This window comes from Thalia democratica, unplaced genomic scaffold (genome assembly GCF_965202585.1).
Source record: "Thalia democratica unplaced genomic scaffold, ktThaDemo2.hap1.1 HAP1_SCAFFOLD_2016, whole genome shotgun sequence".
Taxonomy (NCBI): Eukaryota; Metazoa; Chordata; class Thaliacea; order Salpida; family Salpidae; genus Thalia; species Thalia democratica.
Window position 1 is genome coordinate 1 of NW_028140800.1, and position 13,812 is coordinate 13,812.

The 13,812-nt window shown below is 29.1% G+C and overlaps 1 protein-coding gene across 1 annotated transcript; it reads right to left on the reverse strand.

The window, feature by feature from the left end:
- Positions 1-527: 527 nt before the first annotated feature.
- Positions 528-13,596, reverse strand: LOC145849068 (complement factor H-like; the record flags this gene model as incomplete). Its single annotated transcript, XM_082954151.1, has 20 exons — positions 528-867; positions 1,983-2,106; positions 2,601-2,777; positions 3,053-3,253; positions 4,106-4,330; positions 4,617-4,841; positions 5,348-5,530; positions 6,631-6,810; positions 7,072-7,272; positions 7,776-7,952; positions 8,182-8,382; positions 8,912-9,088; positions 9,326-9,526; positions 10,030-10,206; positions 10,436-10,636; positions 11,166-11,342; positions 11,580-11,780; positions 12,284-12,460; positions 12,690-12,890; positions 13,420-13,596. Coding segments are annotated over 20 exons (3,923 nt in total), but the record flags the coding sequence as incomplete, so codon positions are not given.
- Positions 13,597-13,812: the final 216 nt, after the last annotated feature.

A 13,812-nucleotide genomic window follows, 5' to 3' on the forward strand; every position in this document is an offset into this window, starting at 1 on the left:
GTTTAGTAATAAGTAATTTTTTATAAGGAATAATATCAAAGTATTTACGCACAGTATAGCTGTTTTGTGCACAAGTTTTGTGTATCTTACGGGATAAAACAACTAAAATATCTGAAACAAGAACGTGAATCAAAATTTTATTTTCACTAAACAACAGAAAAACATGCATGAAGCTTTTACTTTGACATTTTACCTAAATGCGAAAATAAAGCTTTATTTAACATTTCAGACTATACTAAAATATTAAACAGCGTTACGACGACTTGTTTGGTAACTGAAAGAGGAAAACATGTTGTATTACGGCACTTTATATGATATATAAAAATATCCAACAAGAGTTAAACCAAACTTTAAAAACTAAAAAAAAACGGAACTAAAAAGCTTATATGAAAAAATGTATAAAAATTCCTTTAAAACCAACAACAACAAAATAACTTAAAAACGGAAACTCACAGGAAAAAGTACAGGAGGCCATGCTTGCTGGTCCACAAGCGCTGTGCTCTGCTTGGCACAGTTCATAAATTATTTCATTTTCCGGGCAGCTGTATCTCGCACAGACCTAACTTGTCGCCTGCGTAAAAAGACGTGCAAGTTCCAGCCGGGACGTCGGTGCAGCAGTTGGTGTCGTCCATGTTCAGTGGGCCATGCAAACCGACGTACACGCAATTCTGGTCCACCCGGTCCGTGGCAGAATGACCACGGCCGTTATTCGGCTCACCCAAGCTCCATGAGAACACGTTTCCTGCCATTCCGGTGTCGAACTTCTCATCTGTAGCTGAAGATCCCGGTTTTCGCCACTCGTCCTCGACTACTTCGTCGGTCAGGCCGATCCACACATTATTATCCTGGACCAGACTCTCGATTTCTCTGTATTTCAATTTAGTTTGAGATTTACGCGGTGAAAACAGTTAGGACGAACCCGCTGTGGTTTTTTGTTCGGTATAAGAGATCAAGAAAAAATCAAATTAAGCATGTCAGTTGGATTTATTTTTACAGTAGACTACCGCTTAAGTACGCAAATTGAACCCGACCAAAAAGTGCGTACTTAGCACGCGTAGTGCTTACTTTTTGACGACATAGTATAATATGAAACTTAGTTGTTTGTTTTCTTTCTTACAACTAGCCACCAAATAATTAAGCCAAATAAACAAGTCTTTTTATTTCAAATAACATTTAATACATAATTCTAGTCTGAAAATATTTTTTAATAGATTTTAAAATGATTTATTTTTTCTATAAAAAGTTTCTACATAATTAATACATTTATTTAATATAGAAAGTCAATGATATAAAAAAGAATATTAAGCCATATTTTCCATATTTTCTTTTGTTAGAGGGAAAGTACCAAACTACATTGTGTTTACAAAACATTTTCAAAACATCAATGTGTGTACTTTAAATTAAATTATGTTGTATTTTTAATTTTTTTAACTTTTTCATCTAGGTTTGTTTATTTTATAGCATTACAGCTCAAATATCATTATTCTTTTCACTTTTCTGCAACCACTACATAAGTATTTAGTTTATTAACATTTAATAACTGGACAAAAAATCTGTGAAAGCAATTATTCAGGTTATTTGTTTATTAAAATTTGATATATATATATAAAAAATTATAAAAATTTAGAACTTTTTTGTCCTTCTGGATAAGTGTGTACTTAAGGCGGGGTGCGTACCAAAAAAAGTGCGTACTTAAGCGGTAGTCTACTGTATATGCAAAGTTATGTACGTACTATAGCGCATTACTTAAAATATTTTGTTTGTTGGTTTTTTGCTAACTAAATCATAGCTTGAGTTGCTTATTAAATTCTTAGGATGTGTTAGTAAAATAGTGAACCACACAGAGTTGATTGAGATTTTTTACGCTGGTAAAAAAAGAAACATTTTTAACTGTTAACAAGTATTTTCACACTAACTTAAGTCATAAGTACGGCAAGTTGTCAAACGAAACTAGACATATGTACACCTGAAACATAACTTACGGGTGGTATAATTGCCCGTCTGGTCCCAAGTTTTCATATACAAGGTCTCCATTTATTTCTAGACATTGCTGCCGAGCCTGGTAAAACGTTCCTACTCTTTTTGTTAATTCGAACTCGTATTCCCCTGTGAGTTGTTCGTGAGTTAAAAATTATTCAATAAGAAACCAACTTGTTAAGCATTTTGGTCAAGGTACAATTTTAGTAACGACGATTTAAATCTATACACCTTAAGATTTATTTGGTCGTTATATTTATGCAGTGTCTTTCGTAGAAATGATTTTTATGTTGGTGAAACTAAAAACCTTAGTTTAATTAATGACTTTTAACTTAAAATATACTCATAACCTAGTGATGATAAATGATAATACTATAATGATTATGATAATACTATAACAGTCACAGGTTAACTGTCTACTAGGTAAGTGTTTATTAAACCAAATAAGTTTAAAAGACTTACTGAAAACTTTTGAAATTTTTTTTTTTTCCATATTTCTGTTTTTTATCTAAACTGATCAGAGTGTTACCATTGAAATATTTTTTTATAAAATCAAGAAAACTTGGTAAAGTTTTTGATATACTTATAACAAAAAATGATAACAGTGCAGAAAGTTAACCAACTTCTAATGCATGTTGCAGTTTGAAGCCATCCTGAATCGCCACATACAACCTGACCATCACTAGGCTGAGCAAAAGCTCTGTTCTCACAACTGAAAGTAACAGTAGCACCATGTATGTAATTGTTTGAAAGTGTCTCACCATAACTTCCATCAGCTATTACAGGAGGGGTTTTACAAGCTGCGTGGAAGTTTAAAAGATTAAAGTGTTCAGTACAAAACAACTCACCATTTGAAAACAAATTTAAAACCTTTGAAAACTTTTAAAACTGGTAAAAAATAAAAATGCTTTTTCAAATCTCCAAATTGTATACAAGTTATGTCATGCTTTTGTAAGATAATTTCGAACTGAATTTACTGCCTTCAAAGTTTTAAGTTATGTATTAAGTAAGGTTGCTATATCTTTAAACTGTAGCCTAGACGTAAGTAATCACACTACTTTAGAACAATACCAACCGATTTTAGAACAAGTTGCTAATTCTCCTTTTTTCACACTGTAAGATCTATCATTAAGACACGTCGTTGAAAGTTGATCGGAATTATCTCCATAAGCGAAATATCCCTCATTGCATTGGTAGTTTACAGTGTGTCCTACGACTACATTGTCTATTTTGTTAGTTACATTTCCGTTTTCGATTATTGGTGGGTCTCCGCATACTGTTAGTGAGAAATAGTTTAAAAATTACTTAAACATTTTAAAGTCTATGATACATAATCTTTAAGCTAAGAGTTACAATTATAGATATTAATTAAAAACTTTAAAATACTGGTATAAAAAGTTAAGATCTTTTGAATGATAACAAAGTTTTGAAAATTTTTCAATTTATCAATAACTGGGGCTCATTTCTCAATGTTAAACTGATAGCACTGGTCGGAAGAGTTCTAAAATATTATAAATACTTAAAGAATAGAAAATAAAAGCGTGTAAGAAAGTTTATTCGCTGTTGGGATGTTCTTAAGAGAGCAAATGTTTTGGATGTTTTTTAACGTGTTTCTTCAATTCTTGTTTCTTCAATACTACCAGGTTAAAAGCAACTTCTTAAACAAAAATCTATGTACAATACTAAAAGATATGAATGAGGCTTTACGCATGTAATTTAAACTGAACAAAGTGAAATAGGAAGTCAAATAAAGCATATTTCCTGGGTAGTTGACAACCGTTGGACTGAGAACATTTGAAATTGTAATTTAGTTTAGGATGTACACTTTTTTAGAACTTTTGATGCAAATAACAAAATAATGGTTTAATTTGTGTGTTTGCAACATGTAAAACGATTTTTAAACTAAATTTTAAATGATAAAATTACTAACTAAATAGTAAGCATATAATAAAAATAAACTATCAATATGAAAAAAAAGTGTTACATATTGAAAACTCTATAAAGAAGTTACTATAGCTTATATTATGTAATGTTTTTAGTTTCTAATAAGTAAAATGTGCACAAACAAATTATTATAAACAGTAATGTAGTGGTAAAAAAATCAGTGTGACAACATTTATAGTCTTACTAGGTTGACATTTAGGCCCTTCGTTTGTTTCCATTCCACTACTATCTGTCCATTTCTCGTCGCTTCCACACAGTCTTACTAAATCACCTTCAGGTGCATAGCTGGAATCGGTGCAAGAGTAATTAATTTCTGTATTTAAGAAATATTTTCCCTCGAGGTAGTATTCAGAACTTGAGACATTTTGTTCCCAGCTCACATTTAGACCTTCGGGAGGGCTTTCACATTCTAAATTGTTTAGTTGTTTGTAACACTCGTGCTTTAAGTTAAAATAAAGTTTTAAATTACCAGCTAAGTTTAAAAACTATAACAAACTTTCTACTACTTTTATATCTTGGGGTACTACCCTTTTTATAAATAGTTAAAAATGTTAGGACAACCACAAGCATTTTATTTTTAAACAAGCGTCTCACCTTAGGTCTTTTTAACTGAAATGAAAACGTTTTAGAGCTAAAAACTCAAATACAACTTTCGTTACTTTTCGCTGTTCACACAAACGTCGCATTTAACAAACCTTTGAGGCAGTCCTTTTCGGAAACTTTTTTCCACGACAGCACTCCCTCGTACCAGTCGCACCTGAACGTCCGGGAAACACACAAGCGCTGGTTGGGATCGGCTCTGGCGGGAACTCTGCATTTCGCGAAGTCATAGTGTACATGGAGAGGAACTAGGCCTTTGCAGCTTTGAGATACTTGATGGCCTGCTAATCGCACCTTTGCTTCCCACATTGCCGGGCAGACTGTTGATCGAAAAATTAATTCAACTTGAAGGGAAGAGTATGCACATTTTTCAACAAAACATTATTTATTATTTTGAACAAAAAAAAATTAGTTGTAAAAGATTTTACTTCAGAGTTTAAATGACGTAGAATGGTAAAATAAAATTTTCAACATCTGGTAAAACACAACTAGATTGGTAGCAGTTTATTTTCTGGCTATTTTTTAAGTGTATGTGAAATCAGTAATGATACTTTAAGCTTTTGTATAAAATGCAACATTATTTTATGCTAAATAAAATACGTTTGTACTTTACAACATCTTTAAAAATCAAAACATATGAAATCATCATTACCTATAATTTGTAAGGTAATTTGAAGTTTTAAAGTTTACTTTTATTTTGTTAGTTTTTTTCAATCTGGCTGAAAAAGCATAATTAAAAATTATGTTTATAGAAATAACAAGATTCAATAACATTAATAACATTTTATTCTACACTAAAAAACACTAGCAAAGGAAGTAAACCAACTTTTGGAACAAGTTGGATTTTCCACCCATCCGGAATCGCCACATAAAATTCGACCGTTATTTGGCTCAATCTTAAAGGTATCATCATTACAACTGAAACCAACAGTAGCACCTACTCTGTAAATTTCAGAAAGACCGACATCATCATAAGTTCCATTGACTAAATCAGGAAGCGTTGTGCAAGCTGTGTTGAAGTTAAAAAATGTAATATACAAAAAACATAGTTTTAAAAGACAAATTATTGAGTATGAAAACTTTTAAAACCTATTGTAAACACTAAAAATGTTTTTAATAATTATAACTTTAAATAACGTCACGTTTTTATAAACAAAACCGAAATGCATTTACAGTCTTTAAAATCGGTCACCGTCTTGTTCAATGAATTAAAGCAGTGGTCTTCACGGCAAATGAAATCTGGGTGCACTTATTTTTGTGCTCTTCATAATGAACTTCGGCGTGTATATTGTAAGTTGTAATATTTACTTTGTGACCCCTAAATAAGTTTCGTCCAAAACAGTGTAGAGACCACTGAATTAGAGTATTAATGGTAGATATTTGAATGAAGACAAAGGTTTCCAAAAATCGCTTTTATAAATGCTCCCTTGGCGAATTTATTAAAATGGTTGCCCCAATTTTTTAAATACTTTTAAATAAATGCCTCTTTACTACTTAACGACCAATTTACTTTTTTGCCGCCTTACTAAATAACAATCCCTGATGAAGAATAGATAAGTATAAATAAAACTTATCTGTAATGAAACCAACATATAAAATAATCTTCAAGTCCAACTTCTGAAAATGGTAAAAAGTTAAAATACTTTTTCTGAACTAAAATCAATAAAAAAATATATATATAGAAGGAATCTGCTAAAAAGTTGAAGTTTGACAGCTTATAATCGAAAAAGGACAAATAAAATTTTTAAGACATTATAAAATTTTCATCAGTAAACAGGTAGGAGAAAAGTAAAACAATACTGGTTATTATCTTAGTATTGTTAAAGTCAACGGTATTAACTTTTAGATTATCTATAATGAGCAATGTGTTTTTTTATTAAACGCAAATGTGTTCAACAATATATTTAAAAAGTAATACGTATAAAAATAAAAGTATCAAAAATTTTATATGTCATATCAGTATTTTCTTTTTTTTTTTTCTACGTTTGCGTCTTCTTTTAATGATTGAAAGTTACCATAGAAAATAGTTTATTATAGAATTAACAAGATTTAGTCAAGTTTTTGACATAACTAATACAAAAACGATATTAGTTTAGCAGGTAAACCAACTTCTAGTACATGTTGCTCTATCAACCCATCCAGAATCGCCACACACAATTTGACCATTAGTAGGATCAATGATATAAGTTGTTTCATGGCACTTAAAGCTAACTTTTTGGCCTTCTTTATATGTGTCTGAACGTGTTTCTTTATAAACTCCATCAACTATATCTGGAGGTCTTATGCAAGCTGTGTGGAAATAAAAAACTAAATACTTAGTTTGAAACAAGTTATTACATTAAGAATTAAAAAAACACTTTGTAAACATTAAAACTAGTTTTTTGAAGTTTAAAATGATATTACTATGAGAAACGTCATGTTTTTGTAAGAAAAAATCTAACTAAGTTTACTGCCTTCGAAATTTGTAGTTTGTCTAATTCAATAAAGTAATGTACTAACATTAATGTAAACCAAGTATGTATAATCACACTACTTTATAACAACAATAACCGATTTTAGAACAAGTAGCTAAATCTTCCTGTTCCAAACTGTAAGATCTATTGTTAAGACACGTTGTTGAAAGTTGATCGGAATTATCTCCATAAGCGAAATATCCCTCATTGCATTGGTAATTTACAGTGTGTCCTACGACTACATTGTCTATTTCATTAGTAACATTTCCGTTTTCGATCATTGGTGGATCTTCGCATACTGTTAGTGAGATGTTATTTTAAAACTACTTAAAATTTAAACTGTATTTTTTTTAAGTTTTAAATTGAGTCAAAATAATTACAGACATTACAAACTTGAAATTTTCAAGACTTTGATGGAATGTTTAGATCTTTGAAACAATGTTTACAGTTTGAGAGTGTATAAACATTAATTATATAAAGAAATTTCACTTTAAACTAGCTCTATTTTTATTGTATTCGCAAATTTTTCAAAATGACAAAAAAAAAAATTAAGATATTTTATTGAATGTTTTTTTATTTCTGTACTTTTGAACCAATTTTTATTGTAAGCATTCTCTAGTAAAACTTTGAAAAACTTATTAAAAAATATTTTATTTTTGAGTAAAAAAGTCCGTTTTTCAACTATCCTAACTAATCTTATACATAAAATATTGTAATAATCATTTAATAAATATTTAAAAATGAAGCCTATTTTAAAAGTTCACAACAAAGAACAAAATAAAGTAAATGATATAAACCAACTTCGAGTGCAAGTAGCTTTGTCAACCCATCCTGAATCGCCGCATACAATTCGACCATCATCAGGCTGAGTCAAAGTTTTGTCGTCACAAGTAAAGTTAACTTTTTGACCTTCTTTATACTTGTCTGAAAGATCTTCAGCATACTTTCCGTCAACTATATCTGGAGGCGTTTCGCAGGCTGTGTGAAAACATATAAAAAAACTAAGTACTTGAATTTAAATTGATAATGAGTTTCTGAGTCTTAGAATTTAAAACACTGCAATAAGAAATAACTTAATGTTTTTGTAAGAAATAATCGAACTAAGTTAACTGCCTTCAAATTTTTAGATTGATTATGTAATTTGATGAAATAGAGTTGCTATATCTTTTAAACGTAAATAACCAAGCTACTACACAACAACAATAACCGATTTTAGAACAAGTTGCTAATTCTTCTTTTTCCAAACTGTAAGATCTATCATTAAGACACGTTGTTGAAAGTTGATCGGAATTATCTCCATAAGCGAAATATCCCTCATTGCATTGGTATTTTACAGTGTGTCCTTCGACTACATTGTCTATTTTGTTAGTAACATTTCCGTTTTCGATTATTGGTGGGTCTCCGCATACTGTTAGTGAGATGTAATTCGAAAACTACTTAAAATTTAAACTGTTTTTTTTAAGTCTTAAATGGATTCAAAATAATTGCAGACATTTCGAATTTGAAATTTTTATAGGTTTCGATGGAATGTTTAGATCTTTGAAACAATGTTTACAGTTTCAGAGTGTATAAACATTAGTTATATAAAGAAATTTCACTTTAAATTAGCTCTATTTTTATTGTATTCGCAACTTTTTCAAAATGACAAACAAAAAACTAAAATTAAGATATTTTATTATAATGTCATGTTTTTCTGTTATTTTGAACCAATTTTTATTGTAAGCATTCTCTAATAAAACTTTGAAAAATTTATAGCAAGATATTTTTTTTTGAGCAATAAAGTCCGTTTTTTAAGTTTCCTAACTAATCTTAAACATAAAATATTGTAATAATCTTATATCTTTTATATTTAACAATTAGTTATATATTTATATATATGAAGCCTATTTTAAAATTTCACAACAATGAACAAAATAAAGTAAATGAGATAAACCAACTTCTGGTGCACATAGCGTTGTCAACCCATCCTGAATCGCCGCATACAATTCGACCATCACTAGGCTGAGTCAAAGTTCTGTCGTCACAAGTAAAGTTAACTTTTTGACCTTCTTTATACTTGTCTGAAAGATCTTCACCATAATTTCCATCAACTATATCTGGAGGCGTTTCGCAGGCTGTGTGAAAACAAGTAAAAAACTAAATACTTGAAATTAAATTGATAATGAGTTTCTGAGTGTTAGAATTTAAAACACTGCAATTAGAAATAACTTAATGTTTTTGTAAGAAAAAAACAAACTAAATTTACTCCTTCAAATTTTTAGATTGATTATGTAATTTGATAAAATAGAGTTGCTATATCTTTTAAATGTAGACTAACGTAAATAATCAAGCTACTACACAACAACAATAACCGATTTTAGAACAAGTTGCTAAATCTTCCTGTTCCAAACTGTAAGATCTATTGTTAAGACACGTTGTTGAAAGTTGATCGGAATTATCTCCATAAGCGAAATATCCCTCCTTGCATTGGTAATTTACAGTGTGTCCTACGACTACATTGTCTATTTCATTAGTAACATTTCCGTTTTCGATCATTGGTGGATCTTCGCATACTGTTAGTGAGATGTTATTTTAAAACTACTTAAAATTTAAACTGTATTTTTTTTAAGTTTTAAATTGAGTCAAAATAATTACAGACATTACAAACTTGAAATTTTCAAGACTTTGATGGAATGTTTAGATCTTTGAAACAATGTTTACAGTTTGAGAGTGTATAAACATTAATTATATAAAGAAATTTCACTTTAAACTAGCTCTATTTTTATTGTATTCGCAAATTTTTCAAAATGACAAAAAAAAAAATTAAGATATTTTATTGAATGTTTTTTTATTTCTGTACTTTTGAACCAATTTTTATTGTAAGCATTCTCTAGTAAAACTTTGAAAAACTTAATAAAAAATATTTTATTTTTGAGTAAAAAAGTCCGTTTTTCAACTATCCTAACTAATCCTATACATAAAATATTGTAATAATCATTTAATAAATATTTAAAAATGAAGCCTATTTTAAAAGTTCACAACAAAGAACAAAATAAAGTAAATGATATAAACCAACTTCGAGTGCAAGTAGCTTTGTCAACCCATCCTGAATCGCCGCATACAATTCGACCATCATCAGGCTGAGTCAAAGTTTTGTCGTCACAAGTAAAGTTAACTTTTTGACCTTCTTTATACTTGTCTGAAAGATCTTCAGCATACTTTCCGTCAACTATATCTGGAGGCGTTTCGCAGGCTGTGTGAAAACATATAAAAAAACTAAGTACTTGAATTTAAATTGATAATGAGTTTCTGAGTCTTAGAATTTAAAACACTGCAATAAGAAATAACTTAATGTTTTTGTAAGAAATAATCGAACTAAGTTAACTGCCTTCAAATTTTTAGATTGATTATGTAATTTGATGAAATAGAGTTGCTATATCTTTTAAACGTAAATAACCAAGCTACTACACAACAACAATAACCGATTTTAGAACAAGTTGCTAATTCTTCTTTTTCCAAACTGTAAGATCTATCATTAAGACACGTTGTTGAAAGTTGATCGGAATTATCTCCATAAGCGAAATATCCCTCATTGCATTGGTATTTTACAGTGTGTCCTTCGACTACATTGTCTATTTCATTAGTAACATTTCCGTTTTCGATTATTGGTGGGTCTCCGCATACTGTTAGTGAGATGTAATTCGAAAACTACTTAAAATTTAAACTGTTTTTTTTAAGTCTTAAATGGATTCAAAATAATTGCAGACATTTCGAATTTGAAATTTTTATAGGTTTCGATGGAATGTTTAGATCTTTGAAACAATGTTTACAGTTTCAGAGTGTATAAACATTAGTTATATAAAGAAATTTCACTTTAAATTAGCTCTATTTTTATTGTATTCGCAACTTTTTCAAAATGACAAACAAAAAACTAAAATTAAGATATTTTATTATAATGTCATGTTTTTCTGTTATTTTGAACCAATTTTTATTGTAAGCATTCTCTAATAAAACTTTGAAAAATTTATAGCAAGATATTTTTTTTTGAGCAATAAAGTCCGTTTTTTAAGTTTCCTAACTAATCTTAAACATAAAATATTGTAATAATCTTATATCTTTTATATTTAACAATTAGTTATATATTTATATATATGAAGCCTATTTTAAAATTTCACAACAATGAACAAAATAAAGTAAATGAGATAAACCAACTTCTGGTGCACATAGCGTTGTCAACCCATCCTGAATCGCCGCATACAATTCGACCATCACTAGGCTGAGTCAAAGTTCTGTCGTCACAAGTAAAGTTAACTTTTTGACTTTCTTTATACTTGTCTGAAAGATCTTCACCATAATTTCCATCAACTATATCTGGAGGCGTTTCGCAGGCTGTGTGAAAACAAGTAAAAAACTAAATACTTGAAATTAAATTGATAATGAGTTTCTGAGTGTTAGAATTTAAAACACTGCAATTAGAAATAACTTAATGTTTTTGTAAGAAAAAAACAAACTAAATTTACTCCTTCAAATTTTTAGATTGATTATGTAATTTGATAAAATAGAGTTGCTATATCTTTTAAATGTAGACTAACGTAAATAATCAAGCTACTACACAACAACAATAACCGATTTTAGAACAAGTTGCTAAATCTTCCTGTTCCAAACTGTAAGATCTATTGTTAAGACACGTTGTTGAAAGTTGATCGGAATTATCTCCATAAGCGAAATATCCCTCCTTGCATTGGTAATTTACAGTGTGTCCTACGACTACATTGTCTATTTCATTAGTAACATTTCCGTTTTCGATCATTGGTGGATCTTCGCATACTGTTAGTGAGATGTTATTTTAAAACTACTTAAAATTTAAACTGTATTTTTTTTAAGTTTTAAATTGAGTCAAAATAATTACAGACATTACAAACTTGAAATTTTCAAGACTTTGATGGAATGTTTAGATCTTTGAAACAATGTTTACAGTTTGAGAGTGTATAAACATTAATTATATAAAGAAATTTCACTTTAAACTAGCTCTATTTTTATTGTATTCGCAAATTTTTCAAAATGACAAAAAAAAAAATTAAGATATTTTATTGAATGTTTTTTTATTTCTGTACTTTTGAACCAATTTTTATTGTAAGCATTCTCTAGTAAAACTTTGAAAAACTTAATAAAAAATATTTTATTTTTGAGTAAAAAAGTCCGTTTTTCAACTATCCTAACTAATCCTATACATAAAATATTGTAATAATCATTTAATAAATATTTAAAAATGAAGCCTATTTTAAAAGTTCACAACAAAGAACAAAATAAAGTAAATGATATAAACCAACTTCGAGTGCAAGTAGCTTTGTCAACCCATCCTGAATCGCCGCATACAATTCGACCATCATCAGGCTGAGTCAAAGTTTTGTCGTCACAAGTAAAGTTAACTTTTTGACCTTCTTTATACTTGTCTGAAAGATCTTCAGCATACTTTCCGTCAACTATATCTGGAGGCGTTTCGCAGGCTGTGTGAAAACATATAAAAAAACTAAGTACTTGAATTTAAATTGATAATGAGTTTCTGAGTCTTAGAATTTAAAACACTGCAATAAGAAATAACTTAATGTTTTTGTAAGAAATAATCGAACTAAGTTAACTGCCTTCAAATTTTTAGATTGATTATGTAATTTGATGAAATAGAGTTGCTATATCTTTTAAACGTAAATAACCAAGCTACTACACAACAACAATAACCGATTTTAGAACAAGTTGCTAATTCTTCTTTTTCCAAACTGTAAGATCTATCATTAAGACACGTTGTTGAAAGTTGATCGGAATTATCTCCATAAGCGAAATATCCCTCATTGCATTGGTATTTTACAGTGTGTCCTTCGACTACATTGTCTATTTCATTAGTAACATTTCCGTTTTCGATTATTGGTGGGTCTCCGCATACTGTTAGTGAGATGTAATTCGAAAACTACTTAAAATTTAAACTGTTTTTTTTAAGTCTTAAATGGATTCAAAATAATTGCAGACATTTCGAATTTGAAATTTTTATAGGTTTCGATGGAATGTTTAGATCTTTGAAACAATGTTTACAGTTTCAGAGTGTATAAACATTAGTTATATAAAGAAATTTCACTTTAAATTAGCTCTATTTTTATTGTATTCGCAACTTTTTCAAAATGACAAACAAAAAACTAAAATTAAGATATTTTATTATAATGTCATGTTTTTCTGTTATTTTGAACCAATTTTTATTGTAAGCATTCTCTAATAAAACTTTGAAAAATTTATAGCAAGATATTTTTTTTTGAGCAATAAAGTCCGTTTTTTAAGTTTCCTAACTAATCTTAAACATAAAATATTGTAATAATCTTATATCTTTTATATTTAACAATTAGTTATATATTTATATATATGAAGCCTATTTTAAAATTTCACAACAATGAACAAAATAAAGTAAATGAGATAAACCAACTTCTGGTGCACATAGCGTTGTCAACCCATCCTGAATCGCCGCATACAATTCGACCATCACTAGGCTGAGTCAAAGTTCTGTCGTCACAAGTAAAGTTAACTTTTTGACCTTCTTTATACTTGTCTGAAAGATCTTCACCATAATTTCCATCAACTATATCTGGAGGCGTTTCGCAGGCTGTGTGAAAACAAGTAAAAAACTAAATACTTGAAATTAAATTGATAATGAGTTTCTGAGTGTTAGAATTTAAAACACTGCAATTAGAAATAACTTAATGTTTTTGTAAGAAAAAAACAAACTAAATTTACTCCTTCAAATTTTTAGATTGATTATGTAATTTGATAAAATAGAGTTGCTATATCTTTTAAATGTAGACTAACGTAAATAATCAAG